The sequence below is a fragment of the Salmo salar genome, chromosome 12 (assembly GCF_965601325.2).
Source record: "Salmo salar chromosome 12, fSalSal1, whole genome shotgun sequence".
Taxonomy (NCBI): domain Eukaryota; kingdom Metazoa; phylum Chordata; class Actinopteri; order Salmoniformes; family Salmonidae; genus Salmo; species Salmo salar.
The window spans coordinates 95,564,113-95,588,462 of record NC_138302.1 but is presented as its reverse complement, the minus strand read 5'-3'; the positions used below and the strand labels follow the sequence as shown (position 1 = coordinate 95,588,462).

General features: G+C 44.3%; 1 protein-coding gene across 2 annotated transcripts in view; it reads right to left on the bottom strand.

Moving 5' to 3' along the window:
* Positions 1-24,350, bottom strand: part of LOC106566123 (protein phosphatase 1 regulatory inhibitor subunit 16B) — a 173,632-nt gene that overhangs the window by 35,148 nt on the left and 114,134 nt on the right. For both annotated transcript variants that reach the window (XM_045691909.2, XM_014133975.3), the window contains exons 3-4: positions 19,422-19,492; positions 474-619 (exon numbers count right to left, since the gene is read on the bottom strand). In XM_045691909.2, coding sequence (XP_045547865.1) covers positions 474-619; positions 19,422-19,492 — 217 coding nt within the window. The remainder of the gene's footprint in view (positions 1-473; positions 620-19,421; positions 19,493-24,350) is intronic.

The following is a 24,350-nucleotide window of genomic DNA, read 5'->3' as shown; positions in this document are numbered from 1 at the left end:
GATGGGCTAATTGACATAATTTGAGTCAATTGGAGGTGTACCTCCAATTACGGCAAATTTTGAATTGAAACTATGAGACAAGGTTGCCGAGTCACTAGATCTCAACCCAAATGAACACTTCTGGGAGATTCTGGAGCAGTGCCTGAGACAGCGTTTTCCATCAACAAAACACCAAATGAGGGAATTTCTGGTGGAAGAATGGTGTCTCATCTCTCCAATAGAGTTCCAGACACTTGTAGAATCTATGCCAAGGTGCACTGAAGCTGTTCTGGCGGCTCGTGGTGGCCCAACGCCCTATTATGACACTATGTTGGGGTTTCCTTTATTTCGACAGTTACCTATAGATCTGACATAAATAAACAAATACAAGACATATATATGGACAGCTGAAATGTTATATGTAATCAGCAATTAGTAATTATTCAACTGAGTGAGATAATGGTTAGTATGTAATAGTAGAGCCAGTATCTTACTGTTGAATGAGGACCTTGACCAGTCCTGCATGTCCACAGGTGGCAGCAGCGTGTAGTGGGGTCCACAGTTCATTGTCCTTGGCGTTTACACTGGCTCCACGATTCAACATGATCTTCACCATCTCCTCATAGTTATCAATACAGCACTAGAGAGAGAGAGAGAGAGAGAGAGAGAGAGAGAGAGAGAGAGAGAGAGAGAGAGAGAAACAAAAATGGTTTAGTATTCAGAAACCAATTTATGAAAATTGATGCTCTATTGAAAAAGGGCCAGAAGTATTTTCTGCATTTGGTCTCAGAGAAATTCAGTACCCATACTGGGAGGTTACAAACAGATTGTTTTAAGAAAAAAGGTATACATATTACTATAAGTGAGCTGTGTGCCTTGATGTAACTAGGCCCTTTAGAATCTATGAGACCGTTGCTCTGAATCTCAAATCTAATATAGAAATGTCTTTATAAAACAGTGTAGTCCACAGAGATTAGTAAAGAATACATTAGGCATCACAGCGATGTAACTTTTGGACTTCTCCACTACTGTGTGGGTTGTGTTAGTTCTTAAGAGCAGGATGTACTAAAACTGAAACATAAGAGAAAAGAAAACAACACTTTTCCAGCCCAGCTCGACCGACAGTGTGATTATAGGGTGTGAACAGAGAACAGAGGTTTTCCATGAAAGCCAATACGTGTTCTAAAAATACATTTTCTCCATCAGAAATAATTGGAGCTAGCTAATGTTATGGAGAAGTGGCATTGTGACAGGCTGTACAGAGACAGTTACAGAGACAGTTACAGAGACAGACATTCTTTATAGCAAACCTTCAAAAGACAATACAAGTAAGGTATATAACCCATTAGTCTAGGGAAATGGAGCTAGACTAGACTTCAGTGTGTTCTGAGGGGATATCCCCCGTCTGTCTGTCTGTCTGTGAGAGACTAGCTTAATAACTTCCTTATCGGTCTTGAGAAGCAGAACAACAGTATGACACATTGAAGTAGAGCTGGCGGTGCTTGTTTCTGTACTTCCTGTGTGTCTGTGTACTTCCTGTGTGTCTGTGTATTCGTGTGTGTGTGTGTGAAAGAGAGAACTGTCTGACAGCAGAAGAGATGAAGCAACAAAGGCCCACGGTGTCGGTAGGGCTAGGTGAAGTAACGTAAATTATAGCTACAGTGGAAAAACGTAAAAGTACCAGGATGTAACTATTGTTACCACACTATTTCCTATCAATACCAGGGAAATACTAGTGGAAACAGTATTCAGTCTTATCTGAAGTGACACCACACTAGGTTAAGCTTAGGGTTACGGGTTAGGGTTAAGGTTAGGGTTATGGTATGGTTAAAGGTTTAGGGTTAGGGGGTTTAAGGAAAGTAGGATTTTGAATGGAAATACATTTTAGGTCCCCACAAGGACAGCTCCCAGCCTTGCTCTCTCCCCCAGCCCCCAGCCTTGCTCTCTCCTCTCTCCCCCAGCCTTGCTCTCTCTCTCCTCTCTCCCCGAGCATTCCTTTCTCTCCCAGCCCCCAGCCTTGCTCTCTCCTCTCTCCCCCAGCCTTGCTCTCTCTCCTCTCTCCCCCAGCCTTGCTCTCTCTCTCCTCTCTCCCCGAGCATTCCTTTCTCTCCCAGCCCCCAGCCTTGCTCTCTCCTCTCTCCCCCAGCCTTGCTCTCTCTCCTCTCTCTCCTCTCTCCCCGAGCCTTGCTCTCTCTCTCCTCTCCCCCCGAGCCACCAGCCTTGCTCTCTCTCCTCTCTCCCCCAGTCCCCAGCCTTCCTTTCTCTCCCAGCCTCTCCTCTCTCCTCCAGCCTTCCTCTCTCCCCCAGCCTTGCTCTCTCCTCTCTCCCCCAGCCCCCAGCCTTGCTCTCTCCTCTCTCCCCCAGCCCTGCTCTCTCCTCTCTCCCCCAGCCCCCAGCCTTGCTCTCTCCTCTCTCCCCCAGCCCCCAGCCAGGGCCTGGTAACACAGCCAGGGTTGTTAATCATAATCAGCCCCTTTGTGAGGCAGGCCTTCATGTCTAAATACTTTGCATGGGGAGTTATGAAAGGCACATTATTTCCTTCCCAGGTTCATTCATTGTCTTAGTGCTGGGAGAGGGCTACAGCGGGGGAGGTAGGGTACAGGGGAATTACAGGGAAGGCTAGGGAGATTAGCCTAAAAGCTCAAATATGTGGGTTTTAAAGACGGTTCTTATGGTAATATTAACGGTGGGCTAGCCAAGCTGTTATCCAGACAACGGTCAATTATTTTGACATGGACATGGTTGGGTTTGTCTGTGCCTAGCTCACAAACGGCAGATTGAGACTGTATCCAATCATGAGAATACAAATGCAACATCGACATTGTAAACCAGGTTTAACTACATTTTCAACCAGTTACTAGGGCTGTATTATTGTAAAATATATGGTAGGCCTACCCATGTATTTTACGTCACTGTTTCCACTAGTATTTCCCTGGTATGGATAGGAAATAGTGTGGTAACAATAGTTACTTCCTGGTACTTTCAGTTTAAAAAGAAACGTTTTTCCACTGTAGCTATAATTTACGTTACTTCACCTAGCCCTACCGACACCGTGGGCCTTTGTTGCTTCATCTCTTCTGCTGTCAGACAGTTCTCTCTCACACACACACACACACACACACACACACACACACACACACACACACACACACACACACACACACACACACACACACACACACACACACACACACACACACACACACACACACACACACACACCAGAGAGAGAGCATTGGTTAGCTGCAAGCTAATATAGAGGTGCAGTAGCTTAGTGTCACAGGGCTAACTGTTTCATTGACTCTAGTAGCTTAGATCCTGACTAGATAGGAAGCACGTCAACATTCATCAAAAGAGGAAGGTTAAATTATTTAAAAAAGAACACCCCCACAAGTTCCCTCTAACACAAGGACTTTCATAGTCTCTGCAGCAGGTTGAGAATAACACAAAGCTAGTGTGTGTTTCTCACGTATGTCCGTGCACAATCAATTGGCCAGATTTTTCTCCAGAGGACCACAATTGGATGTAAATTATTGTATGATACTTTCATGTTATCTTCTGGGATTTAATGTAATCTCTTTGTCTACACATGCAAGTCTTTTCTAACCCCAGAAATAACCACAAATATCTAACAAATCAATGTGCTCCCACATTGAGGCCCAATCCCCTGTCGACACATGACACCCATGGAATAATGTCCCAGGGAGAGAGTAGAACCAAGACATTACACACACTTTGAGGTGAGGTTCTGACCATAGAAATGGAATGATTCACTTCATTTCTATGCTACTGACAGACCAGCGGAACGTATAAAACTCACAGGAAATGAAGTTTGAGATGGCAGCTTCGCTTCTAGTTCTTAGGAAACTGTGCAGTATTTTGTTTTGTAATATATTATTTCTTACATTGTTGGCCCAGAAAACATTAAGTGTTATTACATACAGCTGGGAAGAACTATTAGATATCAGAGACGTTGCCACGTCCTGACTAGTATAAGGGTTATTTGTTATTGTAGTTTGGTCAGGACGTGGCAGAGGATATTTGTTTTATGTGGTTCGGGGTGGTGGTTTATTTAGTAGGGTGTTTGATTTATTGTTTTTGGGGTTATGTTCTATGTTTGTATTTCTATGTGGTCTCTAGTCTTTTGTATTTCTATGTTTAGTTTATTGGGGTTGGACTCTCAATTGGAGGCAGGTGTTTTGTCGTTGCCTCTGATTGAGAGTCCTATATATGGGTATGTGTTTGGTTTAGTGTTTGTGGGAGATTGTTCCATGTATAGCTTATGGCCTTACAGGACTGTTTATTCGTCGTTGTGTTCTTTTGGTGTACATGTTTATTTTGTTTTTTCCTTCTTTCCGTAATAAAAGAAGATGATATATACCCGCTGCGTTTTGGTCTCAATCCGACGACAACCGTTACAGACGTCAACTTACCCGCACAACCAGCACAACGACCAGGAATACGACTTTCCCAAAGCGGATCCTTTGTCTGCACCTCCCAGGGCATTTGAACTGATTCCAGAGGCCGACCCAAAACAACGCTGCCGGAGGAGAGGGTGCCAGAGAGGTCTTCTAATGAGGCTTCGGATGCGCGCACACCACCCACCGCTTCTGAGTATATTACGCGCTAATGTCCAGTCCTTAGCTAACAAAGTCGACAAAATTAGGGCAAGAGTTGCTTTCCAAAGAGATATCTGGGATTGTAACATGTCGGAGTCCGTACAGCCAATGGGATTTTCAGTGCTTCGCGGCAACAGGAACAAACATCTCTCTGGTAAGAAGAAGGGCGGGGGTGTATGTTTCATGATTGACGACTCATGGTGTAATTGTAACAATATACACGAACTCAAGTCCTTTTGTTCACCTGACCTAGAATTCCTCACAATCAAATGCCGACCGTATTATCTCCCAAGAGAACTCTCCTCGGTTATAGTCACAGCGGTGTATCTCCGCAAGCCGATACCATGATGGCCCTCAAGGAACTTCACTGGACTTTATGCAAACTGGAAACAACATATCCTGAGGCTGCATTTATTGTAGCTGGGGATTTTAACAAAGCTAATCTGAGAACAAGGCTACCTAAATTCTATCAGCATATTGATTGCAGTACACGAGCGATTAACTCACTCGACCACCGCTCCTCTAACTTCGACGATGCATACAAGGCCCTCCCCCGCCCTCCTTTTGGCAAATCTGACCATGACTCCATCTTGTTTCTCCCCTCTTATAGGCAGAAACTAAAACAGGAAGCGCCTGCGCTTAGGTCTATTCAACGCTGGTCTGACCAATCGGATTCCACGCTTCAAGATTGCTTCGATCACGTGGACTGGGATATGTTCCGAATGCTGTTCATTGACTACAGCTCAGCATTGAAACGCCATAGTACCCTCCAAACTCATCATTAAGCTTGAGACCCTAGGTCTTGACCCCAACCTGTGCAACTGGTTCCTGGACTTCCTGACGGGTGAAGGTAGGAAACAACATCTCCACTCAACACTGGGGCCCCACAAGGGTGCATTCTCAGCCCTCTCCTGTACTCCCTGTTCACTCACGACTGCATGGCCATGTACGCCTCCAACTCAATCATCAAGTTTGCAGACGACACAACAGTAGTGGGCTTGATTACCAACAACGACGAGACGGCCTACAGGGAGGTGAGGGCCCTCTGAGTGTGGTGTCAGGAAACTAACCTCTCACTCAATGTCAGCAAAACAAAGGAGATGATCGTGGACTTCAGGAAAAAGCAGAGGGAGCAGCCCCCTATCCACATCAACGGGACAGCAGTGGAGAAGGGGGGAAGTTTTAAGTTCCTCGGCGTACACATCACCGACAAACTGAAATGGTCCACGCACACAGACAGTGTGCAATTGGGTCCTGGATTTCCTGATGGGCTGCCCCCAGGTGGTGAAGGTAGGAAACAACATCTCCACACTGGGACTCCACAAGGGTGTGTGGCCCTCTCCTGTACTCCTTGTTCACCCATGACTGCGTGGCCATGCACGCCTCCAACTCCATCATCAAGTTTGCAGATGACACAACAGTTGTAGGCTTGATTACCAACAACAGGGAGGAGGTGAGTGCACTCAGAGTGTGGTGTCAGGAAAACAACCTCTCATTCAATGTCAATAAAACAAAGGAGATGATCGTGGACTTCAGGAAAAAGCAGAGGGAGTACCCTCCTATCCACATCGATGGGACAGCAGTGGAGAAGGTAGAAAGTTTTAAGTTCCTCGGCGTACACATCACGGACAAACTGAAATGGTCCACCCACACAGACAGTGTGGTGAAGAAGGGGCAACAGCGCCTCTTCAACCTCAGGAGGCTGAAAAATGTTGGCTTGTCACCGAAAACCCTCATTAACTTTTACAGGTGCACAATTGAGAGCATCCTGTCGGGCTGTATCACCGCCTGGTACGGCAACTGCACCGCCCTCAACCACAGGGCTCTCCGGAAAACTACCTGCCCTCCAGCACAACTACAGCACCCGATGTCACAGGAAGGCCAAAAAGATAATCAAGGATAATAACCAACCGAGCCACTGCCTGTTCATCCCGTTACCATCCAGAAGGCGAGGTCAGTACAGGTGCATCTAAGCTGGGACTGAGAGATTGAAAAACAGCTTCTATCTCAAGGCCATCAGATTGTTAAACAGCCATCACTAGCACAGAGAGGCGGCTGCCTACATACAGGCTTGATATCACTGGCCACTTTAATAAATGGATCACTAGTCACTTTAATAATACCACTTTAATAATGTTTACATATCTTACATTACTCATCTCATATGTATATAATGTATACTGTATACTTCACTATCTATTGCATCTTAGCTGCTCTTTCACTGCTCATCCATATATTTTAAACTAATACATTCTCATCCCATTCCTTTACTAGATTGTGTGTATTAGGTTTTATTGTGGAATTGTTAGATATTAGGTTTTATTGTGGAATTGTTAGATATTACCTGTTAAGATACTGCTGCAATGTCGGATCTAGAAGCATATCGCTACACTCGCAATAACATGTGAATGTGACCAATAACATTTGATTTGATTTGAAGAAGAGAGGAGAGAGAGGAGAGGGGAGAGCGAGAGGAGAGAGGAGAGAGAGGAGTACGGGGAGAGAAGAGAGAGAGAGAGAGGAGGAGTAGGGGGAGAGAAGAGAGAGAGAGAGGAGAGAGAAGAGAGAGAGAGGAGGAGTAGGGGGAGAGAAGAGAGAGAGAGGGAGGAGAGAGAGGAGAGAGAGGAGAGAGAGAGAGAGGAGTAGGGGAGAGAAGAGAGAGAGAGGAGAGAGAGAGGAGAAGAGAAAGAGAGAGGAGGAGTAGGGGGAGAGAAGAGAGAGAGAGGAGAGAGAGAAGAGAGAGAGAGGGAGGAGAGAGGAGAGACTTTCACTTTATTTTCCATTAGAGAAAAGAATTAGTACCACCCACCCAGTGGTCAGACAGACAGACAGACAGACAGACAGACAGGAAAACACAGACAAACAGACAGACAGACAGACAGACAGACAGGAAAACACAGAGAGACAGACAGACAGAGACCGACAGACAGACAGACAGACAGACAGACAGACAGACAGACAGACAGACAGACAGACAGACAGACAGACAGGAAAACACAGAGAGACAGACAGACAGACAGACAGACAGACAGACAGACAGACAGACAGACAGACAGACAGACAGACAGACAGACAGGAAAACACAGAGACAGGCAGGCAGGCAGACAGACAGGCAGGCAGACAGGCAGACAGGAAAACAGACAGAAGACAGACAGACAGGCAGGCAGGCAGGCACAGAGAGACCTCTGTATTATTCAGTGTGTACCAGTCTTTTAGATGATCAGCCTGAGAAAAGCATTGTGCCGAATCACTGATTCACCTTCTATCCTAAATAACAACTCATTATGTGGTCGATATTAGCCAATCTAATATCGACCACAACTTGCAGACTTGTTTATGTGCTGCTGTGCCTTTTGTTGCCAACCTTACTTTGCTACCTGCCAACTTTACGGTTTTGACTTTTTAATTACAGTTTATATTTTTAGTTTTTCCCTCACTCAACTTTTTTCATTCAACTTTTTCACTCTGGACGTTTTATCTGGACATGGTTCTTCAGGACTTCAAACAGCCGAAGCTAAGTAACATTAACACGATGCCTTCTAATTGCAGTCGTTGTACTCATAATATACAGGAGAACGATCGCCTTACGGCGAGGATAGCTGTGCTGCAAGCCCAGCTTCAGACGCAATCGTTAGGCAAGGGTGATTTCAGTGTAGGAAAGGATGAAACAGCGTTTGTGCCACCAGTAAGTACAGATAGTAACGTTAGTATAAACCCCCTCGCACGGTCCCCGCAGCCGGACAACTTTCTCATGGCTTCTGGAGGGAAACCCTGTAGGAATGCTCAACCGGTGTCACTCATTCAGCCGACAGAATCTTTCAACCGGTTCTCCCCATTTAGCAGCGGGTCGGAGTCAGAGGCCGAGCCTTCTCTGGTCTCTACTCCTCCCGTTACGGGTTCTGAGACGCCGAAGCTTCCCACCATTAGCTCTGACAAATTGAAAACCCTAGTCATTGGCGACTCCATTACCCGCAGTATTAGACTTAAAAGAATCATCCAGCGATCATACACTGTTTACCAGGGCAGGGCTACCGACGTTAAGGCTAATCTGAAGATGGTGCTGGCTAAAGCTGGCGAGTGTAGAGAGTATAGAGATATTGTTATCCACGTCGGCACCAACGATGTTAGGATGAAACAGTCAGAGGTCACCAAGCGCAACATAGCTTCAGCGTGTAAATCAGCTAGAAAGATGTGTCGGCATCGAGTAATTGTCTCTGGCCCCCTCCCAGTTAGGGGGAGTGATGAGCTCTACAGCAGAGTCTCACAACTCAATCGCTGGTTGAAAACTGTTTTCTGCCACTCCCAAAAGATAGAATTTGTAGATAATTGGTGTCACGTCCTGAACAGTAAAGGGGCTGTTTGTTATTGTAGTTTGGTCAGGGCGTGGCAGGGGGTGTTTGTTTAGGGTGTTTCGGGGTTGTTTGGGTTATGTTCTATGTTAGTGTATTTCTATGTTATTTCTAGTTGGTCTATTTGGGTTGACCTTCAATTGGAGGCAGCTGCATCTCGTTGCCTCTGATTGAAGGTCCTATTTATAGGGGTGTTTGTTCTATGGGGGTTTGTGGGTAGTTATTTCCTGGTTTAGTGTTTGTTGCACCTGACGGGACGGTTTGGAGTCGTTTGTTTTTTGTATATGCGTTTATTTTGTTTTTCCTTCTTCAAATAAAAAAGAAGATGAGTATACATTTTCCCGCTGCGTTTTGGTCCACTCCTTACGACAATCGTGACAATTGGCCGTCTTTCCGGGACTCACCCACAAACAGGACCAAGCCTGGCCTGTTGGGGAGTGACGGACTCCATCCTAGCTGGAGGGGTGCTCTCATCTTATCTACGAACATAGACAGGGCTTTAACTCCCCTAGCTCCACAATGAAATAGGGTGCAGACCAGGCAGCAGGCTGTTAGCCGCCCTGCCAGCTTAGTGGAGTCTGCCACTAGCTCAGTCAGCGTAGTCAGCTCAGCTATCCCCATTGAGACCGTGTCTGTGCCTCAACCTAGTTTGGGCAAAAATAAACATGGCGGTGTTCGCCTTAGCAATCTCACTAGTATAAAGACCTCCTCCATTCCTGCCATTATTGAAAGAGATTGTGATACCTCACATCTCAAAATAGGGCTACTTAATGTTAGATCTCTCACTTCCAAGGCAGTTATAGTCAATGAACTAATCACTGATCATAATCGTGATGTGATTGGCCTGACTGAAACATGGCTTAAGCCTGATGAATTTACTGTGTTAAATGAGGCCTCACCTCCTGGTTACACTAGTGACCATATCCCCCGTGCATCCCACAAAGGCGGAGGTGTTGCTAACATTTACAATAGCAAATTTCAATTTACAAAAAAAAAAACCTACGTTTTCGTCTTTTGAGCTTCTAGTCATGAAATCTATGCAGCCTACTCAATCACTTTTTATAGCTACTGTTTACAGGCCTCCTGGGCCATATACAGCGTTCCTCACTGAGTTTCCTGAATTCCTATCGGACATTGTAGTCATAGCAGATAATATTCAAATTTTTGGTGACTTTAAAATTCACATGGAAAAGTCCACAGACCCACTCCAAAAGGCTTTTATCATCGACTCAGTGGGTTTTGTCCAACATGTCTCTGGACCTACTCACTGCCACAGTCATACTCTGGACCTAGTTCTGTCCCATGGAATAAATGTTGTGGATCTTAATGTTTTTCCCCATAATCCTGGACTATCGGACCACCATTTTATTACGTTTGCAATCGCAACAAATAATCTGCTCAGACCCCAACCAAGGACCATCAAAAGTCGTGCTATAAATTCTCAGACAACCCAAAGATTCCTTGATGCCCTTCCAGACTCCCTCTGCCTACCCAAGGACGTCAGAGGACAAAAATCAGTTACCACCTAACTGAGGAACTCAATTTAACCTTGCGCAATACCCTAGATGCAGTTGCACCCCTAAAAACTAAAAACATTTGTCATAAGAAACTAGCTCCCTGGTATACAGAAAATACACGAGCTCTGAAGCAAGCTTCCCGAAAATTGGAACGGAAATGGCACTACACCAAACTGGAAGTCTTCCGACTAGCTTGGAAAGACAGTACCGTGCAGTATCGAAGAGCCCTCACTGCTGCTCGATCATCCTATTTTTCCAACTTAATTGAGGAAAATAAGAACAATCCAAAATGTATTTTTGATACTGTCGCAAAGCTAACTAAAAAGCAGCATTCCCCAAGAGAGGATGGCTTTCACTTAAGCAGCAATAAATTCATGAACTTATTTGAGGAAAAGATCATGATCATTAGAAAGCAAATTACAGACTCCTCTTTAAATCTGCATATTCCTCCAAAGCTCCATTGTCTTGAGTCTGCACAACTCTGCCAGGACCTAGGATCAAGGGAGACACTAAAGTGTTTTAGGACTATATCTCTTGACACAATGATGAAAATAATCATGGCCTCTAAACCTTCAAGCTTCATACTGGACCCTATTCCAACTAAACTACTGAAAGAGCTGCTTCCTGTGCTTGGCCCTCCTATGTTGAACCCAATAAACGGCTCTCTATCCACCGGATGTGTACCAAGCTCACTAAAAGTGGCAGTAATAAAGCCTCTCTTGAAAAAGTCACATCTTGATCCAGAAAATATAATAAACAAATCGGCCTATATCGAATCTTCCATTCCTCTCAAAAGATTTTGAAAAACTGCCTTCCTAAAGACAAATAATATATACGAAACGCTTTAGTCTGGTTTTAGACCCCATCATAGCACTGAGACTGCACTTGTGAAGGTGGTAAATGTCCTTTTAATGGCATCAGACCGAGGTTCTGCAGCTGTCCTCGTTCTCCTAGACTTTAGTGCTGCTTTTGACACCATCGATCACCACATTCTTTTGGAGAGATCGTAAACCCAAATTGGTCTACATGGAAAAGTTCTGGCCTGGTTTAGATCTTATCTGTCGGAAAGATATCAGTTTGTCTCTGTGAATGGTTTGTCCTCTGACAAATCAACTGTAAATTTCGGTGTTCCTCAAGGTTCCGTTTTAGGACCACTATTGTTTTCACTATATATTTTTACCTCTTGGGGATGTCATTCGAAAACATAATGTTAAATTTCACTGCTATGCGGATGACACACAGCTGTACGTTTCAATGAAACATGGTGAAGCCCCAGAATTGCCCTCGCTAGAAGCCTGTGTTTCAGACATAAAGAAGTGGATGGCTGCAAACTTTCTAATTTTAAACTCGGACAAAACAGAGATGCTTGTTCTAGGTCCCAAGACTTCTGTTGAATCTGACAATTAATCTTGATGGTTGTACAGTCGTCTCAAATAAAACTGTGAAGGCCCTCGGCGTTACTCTGGACCCTGATCTCTCTTTTGAAGAACATATCAAGACTGTTTCAAGGACAGCTTTTTTCCATCTACGTAACATTGCAAAAATCAGAAACTTTCTGTCCAAAAATGATGCAGAAAAATAAATCCATGCATTTGTTACTTCTAGGTTGGACTACTGCAATGCTCTACTTTCCGGCTACCCGGATAAAGCACTAAATAAACTTCAGTTAGTGCTAAATACGGCTGCTAGAATCCTGACTAGAACCAAAAATGTGATCATATTACTCTACACTGGTTTCCTGTTAAAGCAAAGGCTGATTTCAAGGTTTTACTGCTAACCTACAAAGCATTACATGGGCTTGCTCCTACCTATCTTTCCGATTTGGTCCTGCCGTACATACCTACACGTACGCTACGGTCACAAGACGCAGGCCTCCTAATTGTCCCTAGAATTTCTAAGCAAACGGCTGGAGGCAGGGCTTTCTCCGATAGAGCTCAATTTTTATGGAATGGTCTGCCAACCCATGTGAGAGACGCAGACTCTGTCTCAACCTTTAAGTCTACTGAAGACTCATCTCTTCAGTGGGTCCTATGATTGAGTGTAGTCTGGCCCAGGAGTGTGAAGGTGAACGGAAAGGCTCTGGAGCAACGAACCGCCCTTGCTGTCTCTGCCTGGCCGGTTCCCATCTCTCCACTGGGATTCTCTGCCTCTAACCCTATTACAGGGGCTGAGTCACTGGCTTACTGGTGTCCTTCCATGACGTCCCTAGGAGGGGTGCGTCACTGACGTGGTCTTCCTGTCTGGGTTGGCGCCCCCCCCTTGGGTTGTGCCGTGGCGGAGATCTTTGTGGGCTGTACTCGGCCTTGTCTCAGGATGGTAAGTTGGTGGTTGAAGATATCCCTCTAGTGGTGTGGGAGCTGTGCTTTGGTAAAGTGGGTGAGGTTATATCCTGCCTGTTTGGCCCTGTCCGGGGGTATCATCGGATGCGGCCACAATGTCTCCTGACCCCTCCTGTCTCAGCCTCCAGTATTTATGCTGCAGTAGTTTATGTGTCGGGGGGCCAGGGTCAGTCTGTTATATCTGGAGTATTTCTCCTGTCTTATCCGGTGTACTGTGTGAATTTAAGTATGCGCTCCCTAATTCTCTCTTTCTCTCTCTCGGAGGACCTGAGCCCTAAGACCATGCCTCAGGACTACCTGGCATGATGACTCCTTGCTGTCCCCAGTACACCTGGCTGTGCTACTGCTCCAGTTTCAACTGTTCTGCCTGCGGCTATGGAACCCTGACCTGTTCACCGGACGTGCTACCTGTCCCAGACCTGCTGTTTTCAACTGTCTAGAGACAGCAGGAGCGGTGGAGATACTCTCAATGATTGGCTATGAAAATCCAACTGACATTTACTCTTGAGGTGCTGACTTGTTGCACCCTCTACAACCACTGTGATTATTATTATTTGACTCTGCTGGTCATCTCTGAACATTTGAACATCTTGGCCATGTTCTGTTATAATCTCCACACGGCACAGCCAGAAGAGGACTGGCCACCCCTCATAGCCTGGTTCCTCTCTAGGTTTCTTCCTAGATTTTGACCTTTCTAGGGAGATTTTCCTAGCCACCGGGCTTCTACACCTGCATTGCTTGCTGTTTGGGGTTTTAGGCTGGGTTTCTGTACAGCACTTTGAGATATCAGCTGATGTAAGAAGGGCTTCATAAATACATTTGATTTGATCTGCACAGGGCTTGTTTAGTGGCTGGACCTGTGCCTCTCAACGTGTGTTTACAGAGAGAGACGCGCATACAAATCCCACACAAAAGAATGTGTAACCTTTATTTAACTAGGAAAGTCAGTACATACACAGGCGTCGTACACAGGCGTTGTACGCAAATCACATTTTATTGGTCACGTACACGTGTTTAGCAGATGTTATTGCGGGTGTACCCCCAAGCCGTAAGACTCCTGAACAGGTAATCAAATGGCTACCCGGACTATTTGCATTGTGTGCCCCCCCCACCCCCCAACCCCTCTTTTATGCTGCTGTTTCTCTCTGTTTATCATATATCATATATACCTACATGTACATACTACCTCAATCAGCCCGACTAACTGGTGTCTGTATATAGCTACTGTTATAGCCTCGCTACTGTATATAGCCTCGCTACTGTTATAGCCTCGCTACTGTTTTAGCCTCGCTACTGTATATAGCCTCACTACTGTTATAGCCTCGCTACTGTTTTAGCCTCGCTACTGTTTTAGCCTCGCTACTGTATATAGCCTCACTACTGTTATTTTTCACTGTCTTTTTACTGTTGTTTTTATTTCTTTACTTATCTATTGTTCACCTAATACCAATTTTTTACTTAAAAATTGCACTGTTTGTTAGGGCCTGTCATTAAGCATTTCACTGTGGAATTGTTAGATATTACCTGTTAGATACTGCTGCACTGTCGGATCTAGAAGCATATCGCTACACTCGCAATAACATGTGTATGTGACCAATAAAAATAGTACGGGGAGAGAAGAGAGAGAGAGGAGAGAGAGAAGAGAGAGAGAGGGAGGAGAGAGGAGAGACTTTCACTTTATTTTCCATTAGAGAAAAGAAGTAGTACCACCCACCCAGTGGTCAGACAGACAGACAGACAGACAGACAGACAGGAAAACACAGACAGACAGACAGACAGACAGACAGACAGGAAAACACAGACAGACAGACAGACAGACAGACAGACAGACAGACAGACAGACAGACAGACAGACAGGAAAACACAGACAGACAGACAGACAGACAGACAGACAGACAGACAGACAGACAGACAGACAGACAGACAGACAGGAAAACACAGAGAGACAGACAGACAGACAGGAAACACAGACAAACAGACAGACAGACAGACAGACAGACAGACAGACAGACAGACAGACAGACAGACAGACAGACAGACAGGAAAACACAGACAGACAGACAGACAGACAGACAGACAGACAGACAGACAGACAGACAGACAGACAGACAGACAGACAGACAGACAGGAAAACACAGAGAGACAGACAGACAGACAGGAAACACAGACAGACAGACAGACAGACAGACAGACAGACAGACAGACAGACAGACAGACAGACAGACAGGAAAACACAGAGAGACAGACAGACAGGAAAACACAGAGAGACAGACAGACAGACAGACAGACAGACAGACAGACAGACAGACAGACAGACAGACAGACAGACAGACAGACAGACAGACAGACAGACAGACAGGAAAACACAGAGAGACAGGCCTCTGCATTATTCAGTGTGTACCAGTCTTTTAGATGATCAGCCTGAGAAAAGCATTGTGCCGAATCACTGATTCACCTTCTATCCTAAATAACAACTCATTATGTGGTCAATATTAGCCAATCTGCACAGTGGCTGGACCTGTGCCTCTCAACGTGTGTTTACAGAGAGAGACGCGCATACAAATCCCACACAAAAGAATGTGTAACCTTTATTTAACTAGGAAAGTCAGTTAAGAACAAATTCATATTTACAATGAATGTCTACTGGGGAACAGTGGGTTAACTGCCTTGTTCAGGGGCAGAACAGATTTGTACCTTGTCGATTCGATTCAGCAACCTTTCAGTTACTAGTCCAACGCTCTAACCACTAGGCTGCCTGCCGCCCCAAGACGCAATAGATAGTAAGGAATAGATAGTGAAGTATACAGTATATACATATGAGATGAGTAATGTGAGATACATAAACATTCTTAAAGTGGTATTATTAAAGTGACTAGTGTTCCATTTATTAAAGTGGCCACAATGTCAGCGTTTAGTTTTGAATCATTTTAATTGAATATGAATATATTGTTGGTGTGGTCATCTTTAGGTGTTACTGTCATCAGTCTTTTCTGGAAGACTCAGAACATACACAGTTGTATAGCCGAAGTCCCTTCAGGGTTTTTTAATGTTGTGGTTCCTTTCACAGTGGCTCTATTCCCACCAAACCCCAGCTAAAAAGGATTTATGTTAAATCTGGTGTTGGGATGACCAGTCCAGAGTGCAGATCTGTCTGGTGTTGGGGACAGACAGACAGACAGACAGACAGACAGACAGACAGACAGTTCTGGCACAGCTCCATCAAACATTACACCAACAGACAGATTCCCCAGACATCTCTCCACTGTGGTGATGTACTGTGTTTCAGACACTGTTTTCCTGGGCTTCAGAGAAACATGCTGGGGAGAACAGTGTGAGCTTGGAGAGACAGGGAGACACTGGGGAGAACAGTGTGAGCTTGGAGAGACAGGGGGAGACACTGGGGAGAACAGTGTGAGCTTGGAGAGACAGGGGGAGTCACTGGGGAGAACAGTGTGAGCTTGGAGAGACAGGGGGAGTCACTGGGGAGAACAGTGTGAGCTTGGAGAGACAGGGGGAGTCACTGGGGAGAACAGTGTGAGCTTGGAGAGACAGAGTCACTGGGGAGAACAGTGTGAGCTTGGAGAGACAGGGGGAGTCACTGGGGAGAACAGTGTGAGTTTGGAGAGACAGGGGGAGTCACTGGGGAGAACAGTGTGAGCTTGGAGAGACAGGGGGAGTCACTGGGGAGAACAGTGTGAGCTTGGAGAGACAGGGGGAGTCACTGGGGAGAACAGTGTGAGTTTGGAGAGACAGGGGGAGACACTGGGGAGAACAGTGTGAGCTTGGAGAGACAGGGGGAGTCACTGGGGAGAACAGTGTGAGCTTGGAGAGACAGGGGGAGTCACTGGGGAGAACAGTGTGAGCTTGGAGAGACAGGGGGAGTCACTGGGGAGAACAGTGTGAGCTTGGAGAGACAGGGGGAGTCACTGGGGAGAACAGTGTGAGCTTGGAGAGACAGGGGGAGAGACTGGGGAGAACAGTGTGAGCTTGGAGAGACAGGGGGAGACACTGGGGAGAACAGTGTGAGCTTGGAGAGACAGGGGGAGTCACTGGGGAGAACAGTGTGAGCTTGGAGAGACAGGGGGAGTCACTGGGGAGAACAGTGTGAGCTTGGAGAGACAGAGTCACTGGGGAGAACAGTGTGAGTTTGGAGAGACGGGGAGACACTGGGGAGAACAGTGTGAGCTTGGAGAGACAGGGAGAGTCACTGGGGAGAACAGTGTGAGCTTGGAGAGACAGGGGGACACTGGGGAGAACAGTGTGAGCTTGGAGAGACAGGGAGAGAGACTGGAGAGAACAGTGTGAGTTTGGAGAGACAGGGGGAGACACTGGGGAGAACAGTGTGAGCTTGGAGAGACAGGGAGAGACACTGGGGAGAACAGTGTGAGCTTGGAGAGACAGGGAGAGAGACTGGAGAGAGCCTGGTCGACCTTGTTCAATACGGTTGAGAAGGAGGCGAAGAGATAGGATGTGAGGAGTCAGGGAAAGATGTCCCCCTCCCCCTCCTCTATACGCCTGCCTGCAGCCTCCAGCCCTGGGGGAGGAGTTGTGTGTGGAATAGAGCCACTGTGAAAGGAACCACAACATTAAAAAACCCTGAAGGGACTTCGGCTATACAACTGTGTATGTTCTGAGTCTTCCAGAAAAGACTGATGACAGTAACACCTAAAGATGACCACACCAACAATATATTCATATTCAATTAAAATGATTCAAAACTAAACGCTGACATTGTGGCCACTTTAATAAATGGAACACTAGTCACTTTAATAATACCACTTTAAGAATGTTTATGTATCTCACATTACTCATCTCATATGTATATACTGTATACTTCACTATCTATTCCTTACTATCTATTGCGTCTTGGGGCGGCAGGCAGCCTAGTGGTTAGAGCGTTGGACTAGTAACTGAAAGGTTGCTGAATCGAATCGACAAGGTACAAATCTGTTCTGCCCCTGAACAAGGCAGTTAACCCACTGTTCCCCAGTAGACATTCATTGTAAATATGAATTTGTTCTTAACTGACTTTCCTAGTTAAATAAAGGTTACACATTCTTTTGTGTGGGATTTGTATGCGCGTCTCTCTCTGTAAACACACGTTGAGAGGCACAGGTCCAGCCACTGTGCAGATTGGCTAATATTGACCACATAATGAGTTGTTATTTAGGATAGAAGGTGAATCAGTGATTCGGCACAATGCTTTTCTCAGGCTGATCATCTAAAAGACTGGTACACACTGAATAATGCAGAGGCCTGTCTCTCTGTGTTTTCCTGTCTGTCTGTCTGTCTGTCTGTCTGTCTGTCTGTCTGTCTGTCTGTCTGTCTGTCTGTCTGTCTGTCTGTCTGTCTGTCTGTCTGTCTGTCTGTCTGTCTGTCTGTCTGTCTGTCTGTCTGTCTGTCTGTCTGTCTTTTCCTGTCTGTCTGTCTGTCTGTCTGTCTGTCTGTCTGTCTGTCTGTCTGTCTGTCTGTCTGTCTGTCTGTCTGTCTGTGCTGTCTGTCTGTCTGTTTGTCTGTGTTTTCCTGTCTGTCTGTCTGTCTGTCTGTCTGTCTGTCTGTCTGTCTGTCTGTGTTTGTCCTGTCTGTCTGTCTGTCTGTGTTTTCCTGTCTGTCTGTCTCGTCTGTCTGACCACTGGGTGGGTGGTACTACTTCTTTTCTCTAATGGAAAATAAAGTGAAAGTCTCTCCTCTCTCCTCCCTCTCTCTCTCTTCTCTCTCTCCTCTCTCTCTCTTCTCTCCCCGTACTATTTTTATTGGTCACATACACATGTTATTGCGAGTGTAGCGATATGCTTCTAGATCCGACAGTGCAGCAGTATCTAACAGGTAATATCTAACAATTCCACTGTGAAATGCTTAATGACAGGCCCTAACAAACAGTGCAATTTTTAAGTAAAAAATTGGTATTAGGTGAACAATAGATAAGTAAAGAAATAAAAACAACAGTAAAAAGACAGTGAAAAATAACAGTAGTGAGGCTATATACAGTAGCGAGGCTAAAACAGTAGCGAGGCTATAACAGTAGTGAGGCTATATACAGTAGCGAGGGCTAAAACAGTAGCGAGGCTAAAACAGTAGCGAGGCTAAAACAGTAGCGAGGCTATAACAGTAGTGAGGCTATATACAGTAGCGAGGCTAAAACAGTAGCGAGGCTAAAACAGTAGCGAGGCTATAACAGTAGCGAGGCTATATACAGTAGCGAGGCTATATACAGTAGCGAGGCTATAACAGTAGCTATATACAGACACCAGTTAGTCGGGCTGATTGAGGTAGTATGTACATGTAGGTATATATGATATATGATAAACAGAGAGAAGCAGCAGCGTAAAAGAGGGGTTGGGGGGTGGGGGGGGCACACAATGCAAATAGTCCGGGTAGCCATTTGATTACCTGTTCAGGAGTCTTACGGCTTGGGGGTACACCCGCAATAACATCTGCTAAACACGTGTACGTGACCAATAAAATGTGATTTGCGTACAACGCCTGTGTACGACGCCTGTGTATGTACTGACCTTTACTGAGAGCACAACGTGGAAAAGACACCATCAGCAATTACTGAATTACGGCCTTATTGTTAGACTCTTCAGTGGTCCAGTGACTCTCCAGAGGGACACTCACCTGGTGCAGAGCAGTGAGACCGTCCTCGTTGCACAGGTCTGGACTGACGTTGTTCTTCAACAGGTAACGTACTGGAACAGAGGGAGAAATAGAGAGGAAGACATTAACTAACCATGCTACGCTTTCATACCCATTACATTAACTAACCATGCTACGCTTTCAGACCCATTACATTAACTAACCATGCTACGCTTTCAGACCCATTACATTAACTAACCATGCTACGCTTTCAGACCCATGACATTAACTAACCATGCTACGCTTTCAGACCCATTACATTAACTAACCATGCTACGCTTTCAGACCCATGACATTAACTAACCATGCCGCAGTTACATTAACTAACCATGCTACGCTTTCAGACCCATTACATTAACTAACCATGCTACGCTTTCAGACCCATTACATTAACTAACCATGCTACGCTTTCAGACCCATTACATTAACTAACCATGCTACGCTTTCAGACCCATTACATTAACTAACCATGCTACGCTTTCAGACCCATTACATTAACTAACCATGCTACGCTTTCAGACCCATTACATTAACTAACCATGCCCATTACATTAACTAACCATGCCCATTACTATTAACTAACCATGCCCATTACATTAACTAACCATGCTACGCTTTCATACCATTACATTAACTAACCATGCCCATTACATTAACTAACCATGCTACGCTTTCAGACCCATTACATTAACTAACCATGCCCATTACATTAACTAACCATGCTACGCTTTCAGACCCATTACATTACCTAACCATGCTACGCTTTCAGACCCATTACATTAACTAACCATGCCCATTACATTAACTAACCATGCTACGCTTTCATACCCATTACATTAACTAACCATGCCAATTACATTAACTTACCATGCTACGCTTTCAGACCCATTACATTAACTAACCATGCTACGCTTTCAGACCCATGACATTAACTAACCATGCTACGCTTTCATACCATTACATTAACTAACCATGCTACGCTTTCAGACCCATTACATTAACTAACCATGCTACGCTTTCAGACCCATTACATTAACTAACCATGCTACGCTTTCAGACCCATTACATTAACTAACCATGCTACGCTTTCAGACCCATTACATTAACTAACCATGCTACGCTTTCAGACCCATTACATTAACTAACCATGCCCATTACATTAACTAATTATGCTACGCTTTCAGACCCATTACATTAACTAACCATGCTACGCTTTCATACCATACATTAACTAACCATGCTACGCTTTCAGCCCACCCCATGTCACATTAACTAACCATGCTACGCTTTCAGACCCATTACATTAACTAACCATGCTACGCTTTCAGACCCATTACATTAACTTACCATGCTACACTTTCAGGGACATTACATTAACTAACCATGCAGATTACATTAACTAACCATGACCATTATATTAACTAACCATGCTACGCTTTCAGACCCATTACATTAACTAACCATGCTACGCTTTCAGACCCATTACATTAACTAACCATGCCCATTACATTAACTAATCATGCTACGCTTTCATACCCATTACATTAACTAACCATGCTACGCTTTCAGACCCATTACATTAACTAACCATGCCCATTACATTAACTTACCATGCTACGCTTCAGACCCATTACATTAACTAACCATGCCAATTACATTAACTAACCATGCTACGCTTTCAGGCCCATTACATTAACTAACCATGCTACGCTTTCAGACCCATTACATTAACTAACCATGCTACGCTTTCAGGACACCATTACATTAACTAACCATGCTACGCTTTCAGAGCCCATTACATTAACTAACCATGCTACGCTTTCAGACCCATTACATTAACTAACCATGCTACGCTTTCAGGCCCATTACATTAACTAACCATGCTACGCTTTCAGACCCATTACATTAACTAACCATGCCCATTGCATTAACTAACCATGCTACGCTTTCAGACCCATTACATTAACTAACCATGCCAATTACATTAACTAACCATGCTACGCTTTCAGGCCCATTACATTAACTAACCATGCTACGCTTTCAGACCCATTACATTAACTAACCATGCTACGCTTTCAGGCCCATTACATTAACTAACCATGCCCATTACATTAACTAACCATGCCCATTACATTAACTAACCATGCTACGCTTTCAGACCCATTACATTAACTAACCATGCCCATTACATTAACTAACCATGCTACGCTTTCAGACCCATTACATTAACTAACCATGCCCATTACATTAACTAACCATGCTACGCTTTCAGACCCATTACATTAACTAACCATGCCCATTACATTAACTAACCATGCTACGCTTTCAGACCCATTACATTAACTAACCATGACCATTATATTAACTAACCATGCTACGCTTTCAGAACCATTACATTAACTAACCATGCCCATTACATTAACTAACCATGCTACGCTTTCAGACCCATTACATTAACTAACCATGCCCATTATATTAACTAACCATGCCCATTATATTAACTAACCATGCCCATTACATTAACTAACCATGCCCATTACATTAACTAACCATGCTATGCTTTCAGACCCATTACATTAACTAACCATGCTACGCTTTCAGACCCATTACATTAACTAACCATGCTACGCTTTCAGACCCATTACATTAACTAACCATGCTACGCTTTCAGACCCATTACATTAACTAACCATGCCCATTACATTAACTAACCATGCTTACGCTTTCAGACCCATTACATTAACTAACCATGACCATTATATTAACTAACCATGCTACGCTTTCAGGCCCATTACATTAACTAACCATGCCCATTACATTAACTAACCATGCCCATTACATTAACTAACCATGCCCATTACTTTAACTAACCATGCTACGCTTTCAGACCCATTACATTAACTAACCATGCTACGCTTTCAGACCCATTACATTAACTAACCATGCCCATTACATTAACTAACCATGCCCATTACATTAACTAACCATGCTACGCTTTCAGACCCATTACATTAACTAACCATGACCATTATATTAACTAACCATGCTACGCTTTCAGGCCCATTACATTAACTAACCATGCCCATTACATTAACTAACCATGCCCATTACATTAACTAACCATGCCCATTACTTTAACTAACCATGCTACGCTTTCAGACCCATTACATTAACTAACCATGCTACGCTTTCAGACCCATTACATTAACTAACCATGCCCATTACATTAACTAACCATGCCCATTACATTAACTAACCATGCTACGCTTTCAGACCCATTACATTAACTAACCATGCTACGCTTTCAGACCCATTACATTAACTAACCATGCTACGCTTTCAGACCCATTACATTAACTAACCATGCTACGCTTTCAGACCCATTACATTAACTAACCATGCTACGCTTTCAGACCCATTACATTAACTAACCATGCTATGCTTTCAGACCCATTACATTAACTAACCATGCCCATTACATTAACTAACCATGCCCATTACATTAACTAACCATGCTACGCTTTCAGACCCATTACACAAACTAATCATGCTATGCTTTCAGACCCATTACATTAACTAACCATGCCCATTACATTAACTAACCATGCCCATTACATTAACTAACCATGCTACGCTTTCAGACCCATTACATTAACTAACCATGCTACGCTTTCAGACCCATTACATTAACTAACCATGCCCATTACATTAACTAACCATGCTACGCTTTCAGACCCATTACATTAACTAACCATGCTACGCTTTCAGACCCATTACATTAACTAACCATGCCCATTACATTAACTAACCATGCTACGCTTTCAGACCCATTACATTAACTAACCATGCTACGCTTTCAGACCCATTACATTAACTAACCATGCTATGCTTTCAGACCCATTACATTAACTAACCATGCCCATTACATTAACTAACCATGCCCATTACATTAACTAACCATGCCCATTACATTAACTAACCATGCTACGCTTTCAGACCCATTACATTACCTAACCATGCCCATTACATTAACTAACCATGCTACGCTTTCAGACCCATTACATTAACTAACCATGCTACGCTTTCAGACCCATTACATTAACTAACCATGCTACGCTTTCAGACCCATTACATTAACTAACCATGCTACGCTTTCAGACCCATTACATTAACTAACCATGCCCATTACATTAACTAACCATGCTACGCTTTCAGACCCATTACATTAACTAACCATGCTACGCTTTCAGACCCATGACATTAACTAACCATGCTACGCTTTCATTCCATTACATTAACTAACCATGCTACGCTTTCATACCATTACATTAACTAACCATGCTACGCTTTCATACCATTACATTAACTAACCATGCTACGCTTTCAGACCCATGACATTAACTAACCATGCTACGCTTTCATACCATTACATTAACTAACCATGCTACGCTTTCAGACCCATTACATTAACTAACCATGCTACACTTTCAGACCCATTACACAAACTAATCATGCTACGCTTTCAGACCCATTACATTAACTAACCATGCCCATTACATTAACTAACCATGCCCATTACATTAACTAACCATGCTACGCTTTCAGACCCATTACATTAACTAACCAAGCTACGCTTTCAGACCCATTACATTAACTAACCATGCTACGCTTTCAGACCCATTACATTAACTAACCATGCCCATTACATTAACTAACCATGCTACGCTTTCAGACCCATTACATTAACTAACCATGCCCATTACATTAACTAACCATGCTATGCTTTCAGAACCATTACATTAACTAACCATGCTACGCTTTCAGACCCAACAAGCCCTTCACACATGGGTACCACATGTGTATTGGTTCAGTGTGTAGACCTATACTGTAGATGGGTAAAAGATGATATTA